At 35.9% G+C, this 24,042-nt stretch overlaps 1 protein-coding gene across 1 annotated transcript in view; it reads left to right on the top strand.

Moving 5' to 3' along the window:
- The window catches only part of VPS13B (vacuolar protein sorting 13 homolog B), a 785,675-nt gene that overhangs the window by 222,931 nt on the left and 538,702 nt on the right, over nucleotides 1–24,042 (top strand). The window contains 2 exon segments of the mRNA XM_062188180.1: nucleotides 12,408–12,542; nucleotides 13,274–13,447. Coding sequence (XP_062044164.1) covers nucleotides 12,408–12,542; nucleotides 13,274–13,447 — 309 coding nt within the window.

Here is a 24,042-nt window from a genome sequence, read left to right as displayed (position 1 = left end):
TACCCACATCAGAGACCCTGAAGAAGCTCCTGGCTCCTGGCTTTGACCTGACCCTGCCTTGGCCATTATGGCCATCTGGGGAGTGATCCAGAGGATGGAAAGATCTCTGTCTCTATGTAACTCCTTTCAAATAAATACATTTTTTTAAATAAAGTGTGTATTTCGTGTGTGTGTGTGTGTGTATTCCTTGCTAGTATATGGAAATAGGAAATATCCTGATTTTTCTATTTTTGTTTTGTGTTCCATGACTTTACAAAGTTCAGCTATTTCTTATTTCTTTTGGGAGGTATTTGTGTAAGTGTGGTTTTTTTAATTTGACAGGTAGAGTTAGAGAGAGACAGAGGGAAAGGTCTTCCTTCCGTTGGTTCACCCCCCAAATTCCGCTACGGGCGGAGCTATGCCGATCCGAAGCCAGGAACCAGGTGATTCTCCCTGGTCTCCCATGCGGCTGCAGGGGCCCAAGCACTTGGGCCATCCTCCACTGCCCTCTCGGGCCACAGCAGAGAGCTGGACTGGAAGAGGAGCAACCGGAACTGGAACCCAGTGCCCATATGGGACGCTGGCGCGGCAGGTGGAGGATTAACCAAGTGAGCCATAGTGTTGGCCTGTGTGTGTGTGTTTTTTTTTTTTTTTAAGATTCCTTGAGATTTATACACAATGACATCTTATGAAAAGAGGGACAAGTTTCCCCCACCACTTATTTTCCATCTGTATACCTTTTATTTCTCTTGCTTACTGCATTGGCCATAACTTCAAACATTACATTGAGTTAACAATAATGAGAGCTAAAATTTTTGACTTTTTTTCAAACCTGAGTGTGAAAGAAAGAATTCTTTTATCATTCTGTAGTTTTAGGTGTTTTTGTTGATGCTTTTCTAATGTTGTAGAAATTCCTTTTTTATTTCCTTGCATATATTTTTTGTTGCTAGATCATTAATAGGTGTTGCAGTTTGCAAGATGATTTTTCTGCAGCAGTTGATATCGTCATGTGTTTTTTTCCTTAGCCTGTTTGGTGGATTACACTTATTTTTCCAAAATTGAAGCAGCCATTCAGTATCCATAATGTGCTGTGGAATATTATATTTATATATATATATATATACGTATATATGTAAATTCATTTATACACTAACATACTGCTTGATTTCATGTTTTAATATTTTGTTAAATGGTTTCATATATAGAATAATATTTGTAGATTTTCATTTTTTTTAACTTTTATTTAGTAAATATAAATTTCCAAAGTACAGTTTATGGATTACAATGGCTTCCCCCACCCTCCATAACTTCCCTCCCGCTCTCACCCCTCCCGTCTCCCGCTCCCATTCCATTCACATCAAGATTCATTTTCAATTATCTTTATACTCAGAAGATCGATTTAGAATATATTAAGTAAAGATTTCATCAGTTTGCACCCACACAGAAACTCAAAGTGTAAAATACTGTTTGAGTACTAGTTATAGCATTAATTCACATTGGATAACACATTAAGGACAGAGATCCCACATGAGGAGTAAGTACACAGTGACTCCTGTTGTTGACTTAACTCTTGTTTATGGTGTCAATAATCTCCCTAGGCTCTAGTCATGAGTTGCCAAGGCTATGGAAGCCTTTTGAGTTTGTCGACTTCAATCTTATTTAGACAAGGTCATAGTCAAAGTGGAAGTTCTCTCCTCCCTTCAGAAAAAGGTACCTCCTTCTTTGATGGCCCGTTCTTTCTGCTGGGATTTTCATTTTCATAATGTCTTTGGTTATGGTGTTAGGGTAATTTTAACTTGATAAAATGGAACCAGAAGTATTTCTTTCTTATGTCTGAGAGATAATGTGTATAAGAGATACTAATTTTTTAAAGATATGTTAGATTTCTGCTTGTGAATCTGGAGATTTACTTATTGCCCGCTTCTCCTTGAGGAATTGATCCATATAGTTATAGTTTTTTTATTTTGTTTTTGAAATTTTTTTGTGTTTTCTTTTTAATCTTTTGATATCTGTAGAGTCTGTAATGATATCCCCTTTAATTCCTTATGTTGGTAAGATATGACTTCTGTTTGATATCATCTGTTTGACTTTTGTTTGATAGTCTAGATTTTCTAGAGTTTTGTCAATTTTATCAATATTTATTTAGAAAGTTTATAAAGTAAATTTAATGGATTTTTCATATGTGTTTTATTTTCATCCACTGCTTGCATTAGATTTACTTTGTAGGTTTTTGAAGTGATAGTTCAGGTTATCGACTCTAGACTTACTATTTCTAATGTGTACATATAATGCAAATTTTTTGTGTATCTTCACTTTTGTCTCAGATTTTGATACATTGAATTTTTATTCAATTTCTAAAAAAATCCATGTGTCTTCCTCTTTAAGTTGTGGAACATGTAGATCTATGTGATTTCTTAGTATTGGGAGATTTTTGTACTTTTGTTTCTTTTTGAATTCTGATGTGAATGTGTTGTGGTCAGAGAATAAATTCTGTATAGTTTCAATTCTTTTAATTTTGTTGAGGTTAGAATGGCCCAGCAGATCTAGTTACATGAAAATGTGTATTTTGCTATTCTGTATACACACAGAACTTTATTGATTGCTGCTGGTTTGGACATCATCTATGTCCTTGATATCTTTCTGGTCTTTTGGTCAGTCGTTGATCTGGATATTGATGTCTCCCACTATAAATATAGATTCATTTATTTTCATTTCAGTTCTGTTTCTGCTTCACATTTTTTGTAGTTATATTGCTTGATTCATATACTTTGCCATGTCTTTTTGGAAGAAGAACAGCTCATAGCATTTTTCTTTTTTTTTTAAGTACACTATATTGAACATAACAAAAATCATTTGAATACAATGTTAGAGTTAGTAAAAAGAGTAAATTCTTGTGTTCAGTTGCGTAGTATGGTGATTATAGTTAATGATATTGTACTGTGCATTTCAAAGTAAGTAGAAGAAATAATTTTGAAGAAAGGTTACATATTAGAGGCTATGAGTAAAACTAGCCTGATTTGAACAAAGCGAACGCCTACTGGTTTGTAAACATCACATTATACCCAATAATTTTGTGTAGTGTTTGTGTCTATTAAAAAAATTCAGAATTCAGTTAAAAATAGTTAAAGGGCAGAAACTGTAACAAAAATATAACATGTATTATATACAATATTATAATATATAATAATTATATAATGAAATAATTATATATTATATAATAATAATAATTATATAACAATAATATAACTGTAACAATAATATAAAAAACATTAGGGAGTAGCTCTGTGACATTGATCTGGGAACTGACTTTATAGATGTGAACTCAAATATACAAGAAACAAAAGCAACATAATTGGATTATATTAAACTGAGAATTTTCATGGCCAAGGAAACAATCAACAAAATGAAGAGACAACCAACATATTTGCAAAGAATAACATCTTGTAAGGGATTGATACATAACATACATAAGGATCTGAAACAACTCAGTAATAAACAACAAAGGATCTGAAAAGATATTTCTAACAGAAAGACAAAAATTTGTCCCATAGATACATGAAAATGTGCCCAGCATCACTAATTATCAAAGACCAAGAATTTAAAACTCCTGTTAGCTAATATCAGACCTGTTAGAATAGCTTATATTAAAGGGACAGACAAGTGTTCGGGGATCTGGAAAAAAGGAAGCTCTGCACATTCTTAGTGAGAACACAAATTGGTTCAGCCATAATCAAAAACTGTGTGGCCGTTACTCTGGAAAATAAATATAGGACTACTAAATTATGCGGCATTTGAGTACAAACTCAAAGGAAATTGAATCAGTATGTTAAAGAGGGATCTATACTCTGAAGTTTATTGCAGCATTATTCATAGTAGCCAAGATATGGAATCAAGGAGTCAGTGATCAGAACTCTTATTGTTACCTGTGTGAAAATGGGACTTGCTGGTGTATATTTGTCTGAATGGAATGGTGACCATAGCAATGATCTGTTTGCCATCCTGGTTGCAACATTCTGTCTAGTCAGAGATAACATTCCAGCATTGTGGGAGTAGTGGAACATTGTCACAACTTCCTCTTGTTTTATTTTGAATGCTTCTTAAATAAAAATTTTATTGAGGCATAATGTACATAATAGTAGACTGCACTTATTTCAAAAGTTCGGTTAAATGAGACTTTTCTTTATTGTGGAATATACATTCCATAAAATTTACTTCTAGTTCAGTTTTAAGTGAGTAGCTCATTGGTGTCAAGCGCACTTACAATTAAGTATAATCATTGGCACCATTCTTCTCTGAAACTCTTGGCACCTTGCAGTTCTGAATCTCTGTGCCTATTAAACAAATCCTCCCCATTCGTCTCTCTTCTCAGACCCTGGAAACCACTGTTCTTTCTGTCTCTGATTTTGACAATTCTAAATGACTCAGATAAGTGGAATCATGCAGTATTTGTCTTTTGGTAACCATCTAGATATTTTACTTATGTCCTTAATGGGTTACCCTTGGTAAAGCACATGTCAACTTTCCTTCCTTTTTGATGCTGAATAGTATTCTGTTGTATCTGTCTAGCACATTTTGCTTTTCTGTTCATCCTTTCACAGATTCTTGGGCTGTGTCCATGGTTTATTCACTGTTGTGAATGATACATTACAAATATGAGCATGCAAGTATCTCTTTGATAACCTGCTTTCAGTTACTTTGGGTTTATAAAGTGAAGTGCAATTGCTGGATTATATTGTTCTATTTTTAATATTTTGAGGAACTACCATATTGTTTTCCATAGAGGCTGTACAATTTTATGTTCCCACCAGCACTACCACGGGTTCCAGAGTTCCAATTAGTGTTCATCTGTCCTTAATAACTCTTCTTTAGTTATCTTTTTTTTTTTCTGGGTTATAGTTGCTTTGCTGATGAGCATGAAGTGGTGGTATACTATTATAGTTTAGATTTACATTCTCCTGATGGTTACTGATGTTGAACATCTTTTTATGTGCTTATTGGCCATTTGTGTATCTGTGGAGAAATATTCAAGTCCTTTGCCTGCTTTTTGGAATAGCTATTATTTCTTTGTTACCGACTTTTATGAGTTCTCTATATATTCTGCACACCAGGCTCAGATTTATCAATATTTTTCCCCATTCTTTTCCTTCTTACGTTTTCACGGCATTGTATTCCTTCTTGGCACTTTCCACATTATCAGTTAGGTTTGTTTTGCTTCTTTAAGCTTATAATGTCAAAGGACTATTCAAAAAGTAGACTATTTTAGAAATCCTAAATTAATAAAGCAGGTTCTTTGTGTTGACTTATGAGTTCTCTATATATTCTGCATACCATTCTCAGATTTATCAATAATTTTCCCCATCCTTTTCCTACTTACGTTTTCACAGCACTGTATTCCTTCTTGGCATTTTCCACATGATCAGTTATTGTGTTCCACTTCTTTAAGCTCATAACATCAAAGGACTATTCAAAAAGTAGACTATTTTAGAAGTCCTAAATTGACAAAGCAGGTTCTTTGTGTTGACTTTGGGGGAAGGGGAGAGTGCTTTCCTGCAGAATCTGACCACAGCACTGTCCTCTCCTATTTTTATTTCTTAAATGAAATAGGTTCCAATAAGGCAGTCAGTTGTCAAATGTGATCCTGGGTGGGCTGGTTACATCTATGGATATCTAGTAGTATATACAAATGTTTGCTATGGCTTGTGCCCTCAACTCTGGCATTGTATTTGAAAAGTCCTATGAAACATAAATTCAAGTGTGAAATTACAAACAATTTGAAGATATAGTCCTTACAATAGCAAGTGTTTGTAGAAACCCACAATGGTAGTATTGGATTCCTAGAATGTCATGTAGTGCATTTACTGGAAACAGGATAAAATGACTGTTTAAGTGATTACAGCAGTAAAAGATGGAGTTGAAAATATAAGAGAGACGCAAAGGTATCAAAAGACTATAGAATTTTTTTAAGAAGAGAAATATAATCTTTAAGGTGAGAAGTTTTTGAATGGATTGAGTAGCAAATTTGGCATGTCCAAAACACTATTAGTGAACTTGATAGTGGTGTGATGAAATTACCCAAATGTAGCACTGACTGTAGAGAAAAAATATGAAATAATAGGCCAGTAGATCTGGATGCTAGAATGAAATTTTTTTTATAGATGTTCAGGAGGAGAAAGGATAGAAGCAACATTTGTTTATTTTTTATTTATATAATTTAAAAAGATTTATTTATTTGAAAGGCAGAATTACAGAGAAGCAGAGGCAGAGAGAGAACGTCTGTCTGTTGGTTCGTTCCCCAAATGGCCACGACAGCCAGGACAGAGTCAAGCCCAAACCGGGAGTCAGAAGCTTCTTCTCTGTCTCCTTTTGTCAGTGCAGGGGCCCAAGTACACCTGCTTGTGCAGGCACATTAGGAGAGAGCTGGATTGGAAGCAGAGCAACCAGGACACAAACTGCTGCCCACATGGAATGCCAGTGCTGCAGGTGGCAGCTTTACCTGCTACACCACAGCACTGGTTCTGAAACAATATTTAGAACCTTTTTTCCTGACAAAGTTGATAAAAGATGCTACACTATATCCAGAGGTTGTAAATCAGTATTCTAACTAGGCTCAAATAAAAACATAATTGGGCCTGGCTCAGCCCTGGCCATTGTAACCACTGGGGAAGTGAACCAGCAGATGGAGGTTTCTCTCTCTCTGCTACTCTGCCTTTCAAATAAATAAGTATTTAAACAATATATACATAAAAAATAAATATTCTGTCCTACTCTGTCCTCCTGAACATCTATAAAGAACCATCTCATTGTAGCATCCAGATATACTGGCCTGTTATTCCAAATAAAAGCATTTGTTTTTCTTGTCCCTTGTACCCAGAAAAGTTCACATTCTCATACCTGAAGTAGAACAATCAAAGTTAAGTAAATAAACTTAAAGAGGAACAGGTTAATTATATAAAATTTTTTTTAAATGGCAATTTTTAAAAGATTTATTTATATGAAAGTCAGAGGAGAGAGAGAGAGAGAAATATGAATGAGATTGCTTGAGCTCTCATCTGCTGGCTCACTTCCCAAATGGCTGCAATGGCCAGGGCTGGGCCAGACTGAAACAGGAGCCAAGAGCTTCTTCTGAGTCTCCCATATGGGTGCAGGGGCCAAAGCACTTGGGCCATCTCCTGCTGCCTTCCCAGGCACATTGGTAGGGGCTAAATTGGAAGTAGAGCAACTGGGACTCGAATCAGGTGGAATTTGAGCCAGCACTCCTATGGGATGCTCTGTGCCACAACACTGACTACCAAGATTATTTTTTTATAAGCCACTTTCCTCCATTGTTAAGGTCTATAAGGGATTACTATAATTTATCTTTCTTTGAAAATAATCTGAGTTTGTGGCACAGAAAGTAAATTATTCAGAAAAGCTTCTCAAAGAGACATGATAGGATAATGATTTAGTTATGAAAACAGATTTTTAAATATCTAAGATGTGGCCAGCGCCGTAGCTTAACAGGCTAATCCTCCGCCTTGCAGCGCTGGCACCCCGGGTTCTAGTCCCGGTTCGGGAACCGGATTCTATCCCGGTTGCCCCTCTTCCAGGCCAGCTCTCTGCTATGGCCCGGGAAGGCAGTGGAGGATGGCCCCAGTGCTTGGGCCCTGCACCCGCATGGGAGACCAGGAGAAGCACCTGGTTCCTGGCTTCGGATCAGCGTGATGTGCCAGCCGCAGCGGCCATTGGAGGGTGAACCAACGGCAAAAAGGAAGACCTTTCTCTCTGTGTCTCTCTCTCTCAATATCCACTCTGCCTGTCAAAAAAAAAAAAAAAAATCTAAGATGTAATCGTAAAAATGTAGAACTAAGTTCTTGGTAGTATTAAGTCTAAATCAAGATACGTTTTTTAGGTATATGAGATTCTTATCATTCAGAGGTTTTGGGCAACTTTCCTGATAATAGTCTTTTTTATGAGTATAATATAGGTAAGATATTTTAGCAAAGACTTACCATTTTTGATTTAAGGTAGAGCTCTAAACTTTTTAAGCTGTAGAAGAAGCAGAGTTATAAAATAACTTTAAAAACAAAACTATTGCCCCCAAATTCTTTTGCCTTTTCACTGGTAAATAACAGAAACTGATACATTTTTTTTGATTCTGAACTCTGTCAGCAATATTTTGTGAAAATCTTTGAATAGTTTTTATCAGTTAATATTGCTGTGTTTGAAAAATTTGCATAGAATGAAAATCCATGAGGCTTGAGAACCAGGGAGGGCATTATTCTGTATCTCCCTCTTCATCTAGCACAGTATATGGAACAGGGAAAATTATTACCGATTTATTTATTTATTTTAAAGATTTATGTATTTATTTGAAAGAAAGTTAGAGAGAGGCAGCGATTGAGAGAGACAGATAGAGAGAGGTCTTTCATCCGATGGCTGCAACTGATGGAGCTGCACCGATCCAAAGCCAGGAACCAGGAGCTTCCTCCTGGTCTCCCACATGGGTGCAGGGGTTCAAGCACTTGAGCCATCCTCCACTGCTCTCCCAGGCCACAGCAGAGAGCCGGATGGGAAGTGGAGCAGTTGGGACTCGAACCGGCACCCATATGGATGCCGGCAGTTCAGGCAGCAGCCCCACCCCCTATTCTACTGCACCAGCCCCTATTCACCAATTTATAACCAGCATATGTTAAATATGTGGTGCAGATATGTACCTTTTGTTAATAAGGAGGGAATGTTGCCCAGTCATTGCCACTTTTTTTTTAACTTTTATTTAATGAATATAAATTTCCAAAGTACAACTTATGGATTACAATGGCTCCCCCCCCCCCAACTTCCCTCCCACCCACAACCTTCCCCTTTCCCACTCCCTCTCCCCTTCCATTCACATCAAGATTCATTTTCGATTCTCTTTATATACAGAAGATCAGTTTAGTATATATTAAGTAAAGATTTCAACAGTTTGCCCCCACATAGCAACACAAAGTGAAAAATACTGTTGGAGTACTAGTTATAGTATTAAATCACAATGTACAGCACATTAAGGACAGAGATCCTACATGATATTTTTAAAAAATTGATTAATTTTCTATGCAATTTCCAATTTAACACCAAGTTTTTTTTTCATTTTCAATTATCTTTATATACAGAAGATCGATTCAGTATATACTAAGTAAAGATTTCATCAGTTTGCACCCACACAGAAACACAAGGTGTACAAATACTGTTTCAGTACTAGTTATAGCATTATTTCACATTGGACAACACATTAAGGACAGATCCCACATGAGACGTAAGTACACAGTGACTCCTGTTGTTGACTTAACAATTTGACACTCTTGTTTATGGCGTCAGTAATCTCCCTAGGCTCTAGTCATGAGTTGCCAAGGCTGTGGAAGCCTTTTGAGTTTGCCGACTTCGATCTTATTTTGACAGGGTCATAGTCAAAGTGGAAGTTCTCTCCTCCCTTCAGAGAAAGGTACCTCCTTCTTTGATGGCCCCGTCCTTTCCACTGGGATCTCACTTGCTGAGATCTTTCATTTTGGTCGTCTTCTTCTTCTTTTTTTTTTTCTTTTCCATGGTGTCTTGGCTTTCCATGCCTAAAATACTCTCATGGGCTCTTGAGCCAGATTCAAATGCCTTAAGGGCTGATTCTGAGGCCAGAGTGTTATTTAGGACATCTGCCATTCTGTGAGTCTGCTGTGTCTCCCACTTCCCATGTTGGATCGTTCTCTCCCTTTTTGATTCTATCAGTTAGTATTTTCAGACACTAGTCTTGTTTGTGTGATCCCTTGGACTCTTAGACCTATCAGTGTGATCAATTGTGAACTGAAGATGATCACTTGGACTAGTGAGATGGCATTGGTACATGCCACCTTGATGGGATTGTATTGGAATCCCCTGGCACGTTTCTAACTCCATCATTTGGGGCAAGTCTGATTGAGCATGTCCCAAATTGTACATCTCTTCCCTCTCTTTTTCCCACTCTTATATTTAACAGGGATCACTTTTTAGTTAAAATTTAAACACCTAAGAATAATTGTGTGTTAATTACAGAGTTCAACCACAAGTACTAGAACAAAAAAAAATACTAAAATGCACAAAGTATTACATTGTACATCAACAGCACAAGAGCTGATCAAGTCACTGTTTCTCATAGTGTCCATTTCACTTCCACAGGTTTCTCCTTTGGTGCTCAGTTAGTTGCCGCCGCTCAGGGAAAACAAATTATATTTGCCACTTTTCTTACTTAAGCTTTTGGCAAAATCCTTATTTCTATAAATCTTTGTTTCCCTGCATGTAACATGGAAATCATAATAGTTAGCTCAGGTTGTTGGTTTGGGTGTGGGTGTGGATGTGGGAGTGTGTGTGTGTGTGTGTGTATAAGAGGGAGGGAGGGAGGAAGGGAGTCAGGAAGAGATATAAACTAGGCGTTGTGCATGACATTAAGTACTCAGTGAATGTTAGGTAATACTGCTGCTATTATGATCATATAAATATTGCTGATGTAATTTAAGATTTTGAGATTTATTTCACATTTTTGAGTAATAGATTTTGAGCATCTCATACAAATTGCCTCAGAAAAATAATAAGTACACTGTATTTTAAATATAACTTCATAGATTTCATAAACTCACTGACGTTTGTTACAGACCACTGTTTTAGAACTTTTGCTCTGACAATAATAGATGCCACTTCTGATGGAAATGACAATGAGGGTAAAACCCTGGAAGACAACAGTCTGTCAATATACAATTACATAATGGAAAAATGCAAATTAGCAAATTTGTATCTCCTTGTGAAGTAGGCAGTATGTGATATGGTGTTTCTCAAGATGACAGCTTCTAACCATTTTCAGATCATTTAGTGTGTCAGCTAAATTACAGATTGCTGGGCAATAGCTCTCAAAGACTCACTCATAATCTCATGAGAGATTTTTGCATTTTCTTGAATACATTGATGTTTTGAAACCAGAGTTTTAAGAATAATATTTAATATGTCATGAAAATTTTAATATTTCTCTTAATTATTCAGACATAGTTAAAGAAACTTCAAATGTGAAAGGTAATATTACATATATAATCAAAATGTGAATTGGGAAAAGAAGCAAAGTTAGGTTTACTGATGATTCATGAATATAGGCAAAAACAAATGATAAAGTTTTCTGTGATAATACAGACTGTATTAAGCTCCTTAGTTCTTTTTGTTTCCTATTGTAGTGCTTTGGGCAAAAATTAGTGAGTTCCTGTAATCCATTGTAAAATCATCCGTAAAATGAGGATAATAGTATATCATTATTAAAAATATCGGGGCCAGTGCTGTGGCGCAGCATATGGGTGCCGGTTCTAGTCCCGGCTTCTCTTCTTCTGATCCAGCTCTCTGCTTTGGCCTGGGAAAGCAGTAGAAGATGGCCCAAGTCCTTGGGCCCCTGGGGTACCCACATGGGAAACCCGGAAAAATCTCCTGGCTTCGGATCCGCACAGCTCTGGCCCTTGAGGCCAATTGAGGAGTGAACCATTGGATGGAAGACCTCTCTCTCTGTCTCTACCTCTCTCTGTAACTCTGTCTTTCAAATAAATAAGATCTTTAAAAAGATTTATTTATTTAAAAAATAAACCTTTCATAAGGAATGGAAGAGATAATCTACATATCATTAGTGGGTCCCCAGTAGATGGTAATTTATTAGGATCCCCCACCCCGCCTCATCCCCAACTCCTTTCCTCTTGCTGTTGTGGTGATTTTCTCAGTATAATGTTCTTGAGGCTGCTTCATGTAATTCTCACCTATCCAGGACCAAAATGAGGTTCCTCCTTTCAAATTCAGTACCAGCCATTTATTTATGCTAATTATTGCCTCCTGTGCTTTTATTTCTTTCAACAAATAACACATGGTAGGGACATTAATATCTACTATTTTGATAATTGGTAAACATTCATTTTCTCTTTCTACTACACTTGGATTATAACCTATTGTATTTTTAACTTAGGAAGTGTTTTTGGTTACTTTGTTTCTGTGTCCTCTCTCCACCTAACTAGCCAATTTGGTCAATAAGTTACACAGGTAGTTTCTTGTTTAAAGTCTGCCTAAATGAAATAAAATTTGTAAGTTGAATGTGTGTTGAAAAAGGAAATCTTACTGTATATTCTAAAGCAAAAATTAATTTTTGAACTCTCTCATTCTTTAAACAAATATTTGTGCATTTACTTTTATTTGTTGAGCTTGACTAATCAAAAATGGACTGCATAAGTAGTCAGGAGAAATCAACCCATTCATTTGAAAATTGCATCTGTTTACCTCCTTAAACACTGAACTATGAAACCTAACACAAATTCTGTAAGAACATCTGAGGTAGATAATTAAAGTATAATTAAGTTTAAATGCCTTGGTGAAGGAGTATAAAAATTATTTAAATTCAATCGGCTAGTACATTTGCAGTTTTCTTTTATTAGGTGTGAAATCTAAGAATCCCCTGCCAACTCTTGAGGGCTCTATCCAGAATGTTGAATTGAAGTACTGCAGCACATCATTGGTCAAATGTGCCTCTGGGACCGTGGGATCAATAAAAATTTGTGCCAAAGCCCCAGGTATGTGCAGCTGGACCATGTAAAACTTTATTGCCTGTATAGGAGAATTGGCCTTGCATTTTACAAGGAGCGTTACTGAAACAAGAATTTACTCATTGTTCCTATGAATCAGAGGCTTTAAATTTTTTTTTACTTAATTTTTTTAATAGTGCCAGGATGATACTTCTTTACTTTACCAAAATTTTATTTAAGGGAAAAATTTTGTAAGATTGGTTATTAGGGAGGAAAAACTATTTATTCTTAAACTTTTTGGAGAGATAGGATATATAGTTATATAGACACTAAAATATTGTTAGTATATTAGAATTGAATGCAAATCCTATTTGTTTTAAAATTTAAGGTAATTGACTTCACCTTCCTACCGGTATTCTGTTATATCATTTTCTTTAAACTATTCATAGTTTTCTCAGCACAAACTAAATTTAAGCATAAGTTTATAGTGGTACAGATTCTTGAAAAATTTGTGAAGATAATGTGTTAAAGTTGTTTCCTATAAACTTTTCTGAACATGTTCTCCATTTGTTAGCAAAATGCTAAAACTTTCAAGAGTTAAAAATGTTTTTAATTGTATAGGTCAGTTTCTTTAGAATGTTACTAAATGTACTGGTAAAATTATGAATCTAAATTAAATGTTTTATCATGATATTATTATATTTTAAGATTCAGTATCCTCAAGCTACTATTATGTTTTACTTAATAAGATTTGTTGTTTCATAAATATTTCTATTCAGGTGACAGTGGAAAAGAGAAATTGATTCCTTTGCTTCAAGGTCCTTCTGACACGAAAGACCTTCACAGCACAAAGTGGCTAAATGAGAGTAGAAAGCCAGAATCCCTCTTAGCTCCAGATTTGATAGCCTTCACAATCCAAGTTCCACAGTGTATGGACTACTGCCACAATTCTGGTACGTACAAATTGATCATTATTCCTGTGTTTTGCATTTTCTTTTCCAGAAAGGCTTTTAAAATGGGGCATTTTTTTCCTTTTTAGCAATTTATGTTCATTGAGATATTCTTGACTGTTGTGCTTTTTCAAAATTCAAATAAGGATGTGTATCAATTTTGATAATTGAAGTGTGTTTACTAACAGTAATGATTGTTTTATGAGAATTTAACTTTATATATTGCACTTAACCTCAGATTTGCATCTTTGAAGTCCAACTCAGTTTTAAAAAATAGTGTATCATGTAATATATATTTTTCTGGGATACTAGCATTTTGGTTGTGATCCACAGTTTACAATATTAAAATTAGGTGATTGGCCTTCTGTAGTTTTGCAAAATGGGAGAGATTTTTTTCCTGGTACCCAGAAAAAGACAAAGGTTATGACTGACCCTCCCTCCCTCCATCCTTCCCTCCTTCCCTCCTTCCCTCCTTCCCTCCTCCCCTTCCTTCCCTCCTCCCCTCCTCCCTTCCTTCCTTCCTTCCTTTATTTTAAAGACTTATTTATTTATTTGAAGGCCATAGTTATACAGAGAGAGAAGGAGAGACAGAGAGAGGTCTTCCATTTGCTGGTTCACTCCCCAGTTGGCCACAATGGCTGGAGCTGAGCTGATCAGGAGCAAGAAGCCAGGAGTTTCTTCTGGGCCTCTCATGCAGGTGCAGGAGCCCAAGAATTTAGGCCGCCTTCTACTGCTTTCCCAGGCCATAGCAGAGAGCTGGATCAGAAGTGGAGTAGCTGGGACTGGAGCCAGCACTCATTTGGAATACCAGCACTGCAGGTGGAGGCTTTACCTGATAAGCCCAGTCTCCCATGCGGGTGCAAGGACCCAAGGACTTGGGCCATCTTCTACTGCTTTCCCAGGCCATAACAAAGAGATGGACTGGTAGTCGAACAGCTGGGACTTGAACCGGTACCCATATGGGATGCTGGCACTGCAGGCAGCGGCTTTACCCACTATGCCACAATGCCAGCCCCTAGGTCCCTAAAGATTTATTCTTTAATTTGAAAGGCAAAATGGAGGGAGGGAGGGGGTGAGAGAGAGAAATCTTCCATCTACTGGTTCACTCCTCAGGTGGCACCAAAGCAAGGCCTGGACCATGCCAGACTCCATTCGGGTCTCCCACATGGGCTGCACCACAATACTGGCCCCCGATGGAACTTTATTACAAAATTAAGAAGTGAACCATATTTGGCGAGTGCGGCTTGCCTACCCTTATTTTAAGGAGAAGGGATAAGTGGTTAAAAAAACAACTTTTAAAATGCATATTCAATCAAGTTCCTTAAATATACCCTCTAGTAAACTTGTTTATATAATTACTCATAATTTGGGGGCATTTGTTTTCAAGTTACTAAGATGTTATTAAAATGACCAGATAACCTAAGAAAGGATTACCTGAATCTACCTTATACTCTCCAGTTGAATAAGAGCTTCTAGTTTTTCATATATTTTTTGCCTCTACTTTTGTGTATGTTTGATCATATAAACAATTAAATGAGTGAATGAGTCAAGCCTATTTAATAATCTTTCTCCCAAGAGTATTCATATTGTTCTTTGTGATTTAAATGAATTTCTAGAGTCATAAAATTATATTTGCCTTTTAAGCTTTCTTTATAGATCTAGAAATGAACTGATATATGAAAAATTATCTATGACATCTGTGGCATTTAGAATGTGAAGTTTCATATTTATTGCTGTTAAGGAAATTCACTAATCTTCAACATTAGTGTTAGATTTAGTGATATGTTTATGGATCTTTCTATAAAAGTTTTATGTGATCATGTATTTAGTGCTTTGAAAATATTCCTTTGGGTATGTTTTAATCCTAAAATATAATGTGTTTTTAGCTAAACTACTTTCACATACTTATTTAGGACATGTTAAAATTTGAATTTCCCATCCTTGTTGGAACTGCCGTATACATTTTTGGCTTAAGTATTTATGATATGGTTTAGAGAGCCCATACGTATTATTTTTAAAAGCCATTTTTAGTGTAAGTTTGATTAATCTTTTATTCATTAATGAGATTTAAATTGGGTATTTTTGTGTGTGTGACTAATGTTATAGACCAGTAAATAAATCTAACACGAATAAGTAAATTATTTATTAACAGGCATGCAAGACTTTTACCAAAATATCATTCTCTCAGCAACTATTTTCTTAGCCACTGTGTCTAAATATTTGTTTCTTTGTTTTACACAGATGATTGTGTGTATGCACATATGCACAGTGATACATACTTGCCATTTCCCTGATCTGACAGTTTTACTTAGTACTTACCACAGTCTGTCATACTACATATTACCAATTTGCCTTGATTTTTTCCCACTGCTGTTAGAATTTTATGCTTCATGTGTGCTGGAGTTTTTGTCTTTTCTTGTTATTGTAGAATGATACCTGGTACATAGTAGGGTAATAGTAAATATTTAGTGCATGGATGGTCAAGGAAGTTAAGATTACATTTATTTTCCTTTGGTTTTTGAGACTGGAGTAGTTAATGGAAATGACACAAATATCTTTCCTGGGGCCCAAAAAAAAGTAGAAATGCTGGGTAGTTAAACCTTTCCAGACGAAAAATGAGAGTCAAGCACACGTAATCCCTGTTGGCTTTTTCCCAAACTGGTAGATATCCAGGTGAGGTTGTCAGTGACTTACAGAGGTTGAAAGTGGGCTTAGAGAATTTGAATGATGCCTAAACTCACTGGCTTCTGAAGAAAATGCCGTGATGTTTAGAAGATAGCTGCCATTGTGCATGTGCTCCTCAATCAAGGGTGAGGAGGAGACTAAAACCGGGGACCAGTTGATGGTGTGCATGTTGTCTAGAAGGCAGTAAGGAAGTGACATTTGAGAGAAGTTTAGTTAGGCTGCTCTCCTTCCAAGACTGTTTTAGGCAAAGCAAGTATTATTTGTGTGTTACAGAGGAGGAAATAGAGGTCTAGAAGTTAAATGACTTGGCAATAGGCCTACCAAGATGGACTCTGAACTAAACCCTGGTGTATCAGACTATAACATTTTATCACTTTCCTACGATGCTTACCATTTTGACTTTTTTAAAAATTTAATTTATTTGAAAGAGAAAGAGAGACAGACATAGAGAACGAATTGTCATCTTCTGGTCCATTCCCTAAGTGCCTGCAACAGTCAGGACTGAGTGAGGCTGAAGTCAGGAGCCAGGAACTCAGTCCAGGTTTCTCATGTGTGTAGCAGGGACTGAAATAGTTCAGCATCACCTGCTGCTTTCCAGGGTGCACATTTGTAGGAAGGTGAAATGGAAAGCTTAACCTTGACTGGAACGTTGTGATAGGAGATGTGGGTGCCCCTAGCAGCTTAACTGTTGCACCGAATACCTACCCCACCATTTTGTCTTTTAATTTTAGGATCCACATTGCTAAAAATTGCATCCTCCAGTATTTCCTATTTGGGGATTTAAAATAATCATGAAGTATTAGCAACTTAAAATCATAAGAATTTAAAAGGTCATTGTTCCAGTTTCTAAATCAGTGTTGAGAGTCTCTTTTACATGTGTCCCTGTTTGCTCTAGATGCTCTGTCCTGTTCCTGGATTTCTCATAACAGTCCTTGCTTTTCTATCCCCATTTAATCTCAGCTTAGTCTTAAGCTCTTATGTCAATTACCTGTTTAAGTCTTCTGATACTGCCTCTCCACTTCTCTCTGCCCACAAAATTTGATTAAGTATCTCTGTTCAATTCTTTCATAGCTCACTGTACTTTTTCTTCATAGATCCTGTGACAGTGCATATATTGTCTGGCTTCATCGCTTGATAGTTCCATTAGGGCAGTCACTGGTTGCTTACGGTTTTAAGATCATAACAGTGCTTTACACATAAGGAATGCTTGAGAAATCATTTGCTCAATGAATGAGTAAATGAATGAACCTTTTGACATATGGTCAAGGTAATGAATGAGTTTGGCATATATTATGTTCCTAATACATGTTAACTCCTTTCCATGTTACTCCCTGTGTTCCTCCTCTTCTCCTCCTGCATATATCTGCCATTTTGGAGGATATCCATCAGTATCTTCTGCTGTTAGATAGTTCTAATTACTAAATCCTTTGCTCTTTGGAATAAAACTTCCTTTTGTTGCCTGGTTTTGCTCTTATAAATGGCGTGAAGTAATATATCAGCTTTAAATATACCTGACAGAATCTTATGTCTCATAATCTTATTTTCTCTTTCACCTAGCATTTAGTCTCTAGCATTTAACTATATGATCACATCCTTTTCGTAGGAATATTCGTCTGCATTGGCTTCCACGTGTTAAGAATCAAGTCTTTATAGGTATTTTATTTATTTATTTTTTTGCAAATCTTGTGAATGTAGGCACTGGCTGTACTTTGTTCTGTCCATATTTTTTTCTAAGATATTTGTATAGTATAGAGTCTTAGAAGAAACAGTGTGCCATTTCTGTTTGAAAAAAAAAAAAAGATTGCATGCCTTCTGCCTGTAAAAAAAAAATTTGATTCATCAATTTAAAGTTCATCTCTTAATATATACTTCACTGCATGTACAACATCCATCTGGACAGATCCACATATTGTTACCTGATGCAAATAAGTTGATGTTCACTTCTACTTCCTATGCCATGAGTAATAAAGTTCTTAGTCTCTGATTAGGAGGTCTGGTCATCTGCAGCATTTATGAAGTATGGTCAGGTAAAATCTTAGGCCCTTCACAATTCTTAATAGATAGTGTATTCTTGGTTTTCTTTGCTTTGCTCTTTTCCTCAAACATACGTGTATGTGTGTGTGTGTGTGTGTGTCTTTAATATAGTTATTTATAAGATTATGTTATTGGTCTTTTTCTATTTGGGGTTATCACTTCTGTTTTTAGCAAATGACTATAAGTTTATATGCCTCTGTTCATTTGTGTTCTTATATACAGATTCCAAATTTTGACCACCTTGTAACCATGTTTCTATGGATGTTTTAATGCCCTAACATGTTTAAGACTAAACTCAATATACTTTTCTACTCTATTTCATAATCTATTATGCAGTTTCATTTAATAATACTACTTATCTCTTAATGCTGTTAATTTCAGTACTAGGTCAATTCTTTTTACTTTTTCCTTTCATTTGGTAGATGGTACACAGAAACTTGAAAGAAATTGATGAGTCCAGACAAAATAGCACACATTTATTTCAACCAGCCTCATATAATTCATCTTCAGATTCATTGCCATACTGATTACTTATACTACATGTTTGAAAATGTTTCTTTTATAATAGTACTTCAAAATTTAACAGAATTCTGCACATAGCACAACGTATAGTGCATATGCTTCTCAGAGTTGTTTAGTGGACTTGTATTTAGTTGCTATTTGATTTTACCTTATATGCTACTGGAAATTATAGATCTTTTTCAAATGAACAACTCTTAAACTGGTTTTCTGTATTTTTTTTTGAAAGGCAGATTTAGACATAGAAAGACAGAGAGAAAGGTCTTCCTTCTGTTGGTTCACCCCCCAAATGACCGCTATGGCTGGCGCGCTGTGCCGATCCGAAGCCAGGAGCCAGGTGCTTCCTTCTGGTCTCCCATGCGGGTGCAGGGCCCAAGCACTTGAGCCATCCTCCACTGCACTCTGGGGTCACAGCAGAGAGCTGGACTGGAAGAGGAGCAACCGGGACAGAACCGGTGCCCCAACCGGGACTAGAACCCAGAGGTTCGGCACCGCAGGCGGAGGATTAGCCAGTGAGCTGCGGCGCCAGCCTTTCTATATTATTTTTATCTATATTAGAATATGAACCCACATGGAGAGCTTCATACTTCCATGAAATTTTACATAATTGTTTTTGCTACACTATTAACAAATATCTTTTTTATGGCTGTTGCCATGGCTCACTAGGCTAATCCTTCGCCTGCAGTGCCGGCACCCCAGGTTCTAGTCCTGCTTGAGGTGCTGGATTCTGTCCCGGTTGCTCCTCTTCCAATCAAGCTCTCTGCTGTGGCTTGGGAAGGCAGTGGAGGATGGCCCAAGTGCGTGGGCCCTGCACCCGCATGGGAGACCAGGAGGAAACACCTGGCTCCTGGCTTCAGATCGGCACAGCACGCTGGCCGTAGCGGCCATTTGGAGGGTGAACCAATGGAAGGAAGACCTTTATCTTTCTCTAACTCTGCCTGTCAAAAAAACAAAACAAAACAAACAAAACAAACAAAAGAAAAACACCACATATCTTTTTTAAAAAATGATTTATTTATATATTTGAAAGGCCGAATTACAGAGAGGCAAAGAAAGATAGAAGTCTTCCATCCTCTAGTTCACTTCCCAAATGGCTGCAAAGGCCAGAACTCAGTCAATCTGAAACCAGGAACTAGGAGCCTCCTCCAGGTGTCCCATGTGGATGCAGGGGCCCAAGCACTTGGGCCATCTTCCACTGCTTTCCCAGCCCATAGCAGAGAGCCAGATGGGAAGTGGAGCAGCCAGGACTTGAATTTGTGTCCATATGGGATGCTGTGACTACAGGCAGCAGTTTTACCCACTATGCCATAGCACTGGCCCTTCAGAAATATATTATTAAAGTATCTGATTGGCTGTTCTTACTAGTGCAAGTCATGTGCACATTCTCTTTTTGCTTTTAATATATAAGCTCAAAATAACATTTTCTAAGATTAGGAAAACTGAATTATCAATTGTGATTTTTTTAAAAAAATAATATAAACAAATGTTTCTCTTAAAACATCATTAATTATACTGCCAGTTTAAACCAGTCTTATTCCTTAATCAGTTTCATAAATTAAATGTAAAGTTTTTGCCTTTACAATATTGCCACAAATAAAAAGCTACTTCATATTTTCATCAACTGTGAGGAACTTTTGGTCATTATTACTGGAAAAAAGAAAGTCCCAATTACAATTCTGTTCTCAAGATATTTACAATTTGAGAGGCAGTTCTCTTTCTTGATTAAAATATATCAGCAAACATACACTTTTAGAACATCAAAGTTAGTTGGTTAGAATATAAATTGTTACAGTTTGTTTTTAAATGGCAATAGTATTATACACTGAAAGTTTCAGCTTATGAGGAATGCCTTTTTTTTCCCCACAATATTCTCATAAATTAGGTGAATTGCCTTGAAGTTATGTTTTTAGTATTTTTGACAGAACACATGAGTAGGAATGCTTATATATTGTAGCAATTAAAGACAATTCACATTTGTGGTTTGGGCATAAATGTGTAAAAATTATACCCATCTATCTTATTACATTTCCTCTCTCCTCCCTGAGGACTTTACTATGTACTTTATCTGTAATTGTTGCCAGTATTCTATCATGTTCCCACTGGGCTTCTGGTGCAAAAAATCTTATCCTCTTGATGACAGAGCTTGCCTGAATGATTTCATGCTCCTAGCATTTTCGTTCACGGGAATTAGGGGCAAAATGTAACTACAGCTGAACAGAACGTCTATTTTTGTAATTTTGGAGTTTAGGCTCTGTTATTGGAACTAAATGAAGAGATGCAGGTGTTCTGCAGTCCAAGCCCTTTGGGAGTTTTGATGGTAGATGTTTGAAAGGAAAATGCATGTGTTTTCAGAGTCAAACAGCAGCTGTGAGACAAGGATTTATGTTTTTCTCAGAACTTTGGGATTTCAAAATGTTACATTTAATCACAAGCACAGAGAGGGGAGCAAATGTTAAAGATGTTACGCATAAAAGTAAGTTTACTGATCTTTTTACCATATGAACCAGTTGTGGGAATATAGGAACAAAGTGATTTTTAAGCATAATATAAATAATTTCTAAAGGATTATGATAGTTGCTAGGATACAGTTTTTTGAGAACATTGCATTTGTACCAAAGAAATTTTTAGTCTTACTAATTACTTTTAAAAATCTATTGTTACTCTTCTTTTAGAAACATGGTCACAATGAAAGGGTCTGTAAAATATTTGCCATATGCTTCTTGAGTATAATTTTTTATACAAATTTAGTAAATAATTTATAAAAGGAGTGCAGTATTTTTGAGTATAAGAAATATAAATAACAATTTAGGGAATTGATAAACATTTAAAATAGATATATATTTTAAGTTTCTAAGGCAAATACATATTTAAGGAATTTTTCCTTTTTCAGATCATGAAATTATTTTATGTTTCAGTTGCTCCTCAAAATCCTTATTAAAGAAAAACTTTTCAGTATTTGCCATTCTTATTTTTATTGCTCTACTTTTTAATGTAATCACTTATTTATCAAATACTCATTGCATGTTTTCTTTGTGTGGAAGTATAATGCACAGAGCCTTTACTGTAAAATAATTCCTAATATCTTGAAAAAATAGGTATATAAGCTACTGTTGCTGAATGGATAATAAAAATTTATATTCTGAATTCAGATTTGTCCTTTGTAAACTATATTTTTTGAGCAAGTAAATCTTTTGAGTATTTCTATCATATCTATAAGATGAAGATATTCTACTTGTTTGCTAGAATTGTTGTGAAGATTTATTTAAATGCTCTATCCTTCAATGCATTGTAACCTGTAAAGCATCATGTAAATTTTATGTATTAATTACTCTTTACCAAATAGTACCCTATATTAAACTTTAAAACAAGATTTTTCTCTGTGTCCCTTTTGTTCTCTGTGTCCTACCTACTCCTTACCCACTTTCAGTTTTTCTCAAATTAACTTTATAAACCTGTGGGTATGCATTTCAGAGTCTAGGAGTAAATCCTTTAGTTTGGTAGTTCCAAAGTTCTCTTTCCACATAGAAATGGCTCCTGGAAGCCATGATGCTAAGAGTCAGGAACAGTCACAATAGCAACAGGAAATTACTTTGCTTGCTCCTTTGAAAAGTCCCAGATTCTGGAAGGAAGCCAGAAGGGGAAATCCCTTGAGTCTTGTGGGTGACCAGTTGTTTCCCTCATTTATTGCAAAAGGTCAAAATTTTTGCATTTTTTACGATTTGTGTAGTAAAAGTAAAGTGGTATTCCAAGTAAATAAATAGTAGCTTCATTAGTAAGTAGTAAATTAGTATACAAGAAGTATTCAAGTTGCAGTGGCTACAAGTAAACTTCACTATAAAAGTTTAATGTTTTATAATTTATTTAAATAAGTATATTTTATATGAAATAAATACTACCATTATTACCTCAGCTTATTTTACATTTTAGAAAGTAATATAAATATTCAAAGTGAGTTTTCAATTTTGCAATTCTGAGCTTGTATGTTTAAGGTTCCATAACACTAACTTTGCCATCCTTTCTAGATTTTGAAGTTGGCTGTGTAGCAGCTTTAGTACTGGCTCAAAGAGAGAAGTAGAAGCCTTAGTTAACCAGTAGCAGTTAATTTTCAAGCTACTTAGGAATGAAATTCACAACACTCTTTGTTACTTGCCCCTTCTAGTTGTTCCCTCTAGAATAAACTTGAATCTTCAGGTAGCTGTGGTGTAAGTCAGTATAGGGTACATAGGAGTCATCCTGATATTATTGCTGTGTTGTATAAATAAGTAGTTGCCCATTAATATGTAAGAGTTAAGTGCTTCACTGAGGGTTATTTTGTTTTTCACCTTTGCCTGACTTTTGTCTTTTCTCTCCTTCCAATTAATCCTTTGTATCACCCTAGCACTTTGACTATATCATGCTGCAGACAGTTACAACTGTTTAGAGGATTCCTTCCCCATAAAGCCTGATGTTCCTAAGGCCAGGAAGCATGATGAGTAACGGATAGATGTTTTGTAAACATAGAATAGTGTAAAGGAAATGTTTTTTTGCCATTTTGTCTCTGTTCAGGATAACATGTAGTTTTGGTTTAGCCTGTTGGCAAATATTTTTTTTTCCTTTTAAAGAAACTAAAATCCTGACTCTTGTCCAGATATAAAAATGGACAAGTGTTAAAGTTTTTATGTAATTCATTGTTAATGAAAGAACCAGGCAGATGTCATAGCCAGATAACAAGAGTGTTCAAAAACAGACATTATTAGATCATTAATACTGAAATGAGTTTGGAAATGGATGAATTGTGTTCTTCTACACTAAAGAAATGATGTTCATTGAACCTGGCAGAATTTATTTGCATTTATGTAATAAAAATTATTTTGCTTTGCCCTCAACTGTCTGTAATTTCTTGATTTGTAGAGTAGCTCAAGAGCACTATAGAATCAGACTGAGATAACGTGGAAAGATGTGCTCTAAACAATGCAGAGCTTTACATTGAAGCACAATGTATTTCCTATAGGCTATAAATTCCAGATGGCTAGGCTATTTTTAGTTCTGAGTGGTTTAAATATAGAGGCAGGTCAGAAGCAATTTTGTGAAGCCAAGGTTCAGTGCATGGAGCAAAATTAAAGGGAAATGATACCACCGGCAGAGGGCAGTGATGAAGTAACAGTTTCCTCATGTCCAGAGGAAGTATTGGTTGTTGAGTAATTCTGGGCTAATTTTGTAGACCTTAATTTGAGTTTGACATTTAAAATCTTGGCCTACTAAATTGCCCTCAGCCAGTTGTTTTGTCAATATCTGAAACTTTCCAGAATAAGGCACTTTTTTTTTGTTTTGGTTTGCTTTTTGCTAGTTAAACAAATCAATAAAGTGTTCTAACTTGGTTT

This window comes from Lepus europaeus, chromosome 4 (genome assembly GCF_033115175.1).
Source record: "Lepus europaeus isolate LE1 chromosome 4, mLepTim1.pri, whole genome shotgun sequence".
In the NCBI taxonomy this organism is placed as follows: Eukaryota; Metazoa; Chordata; class Mammalia; order Lagomorpha; family Leporidae; genus Lepus; species Lepus europaeus.
The sequence above is the reverse complement of the archived record's forward strand: the minus strand, read 5'-3'. Positions and strand labels throughout refer to the sequence as shown.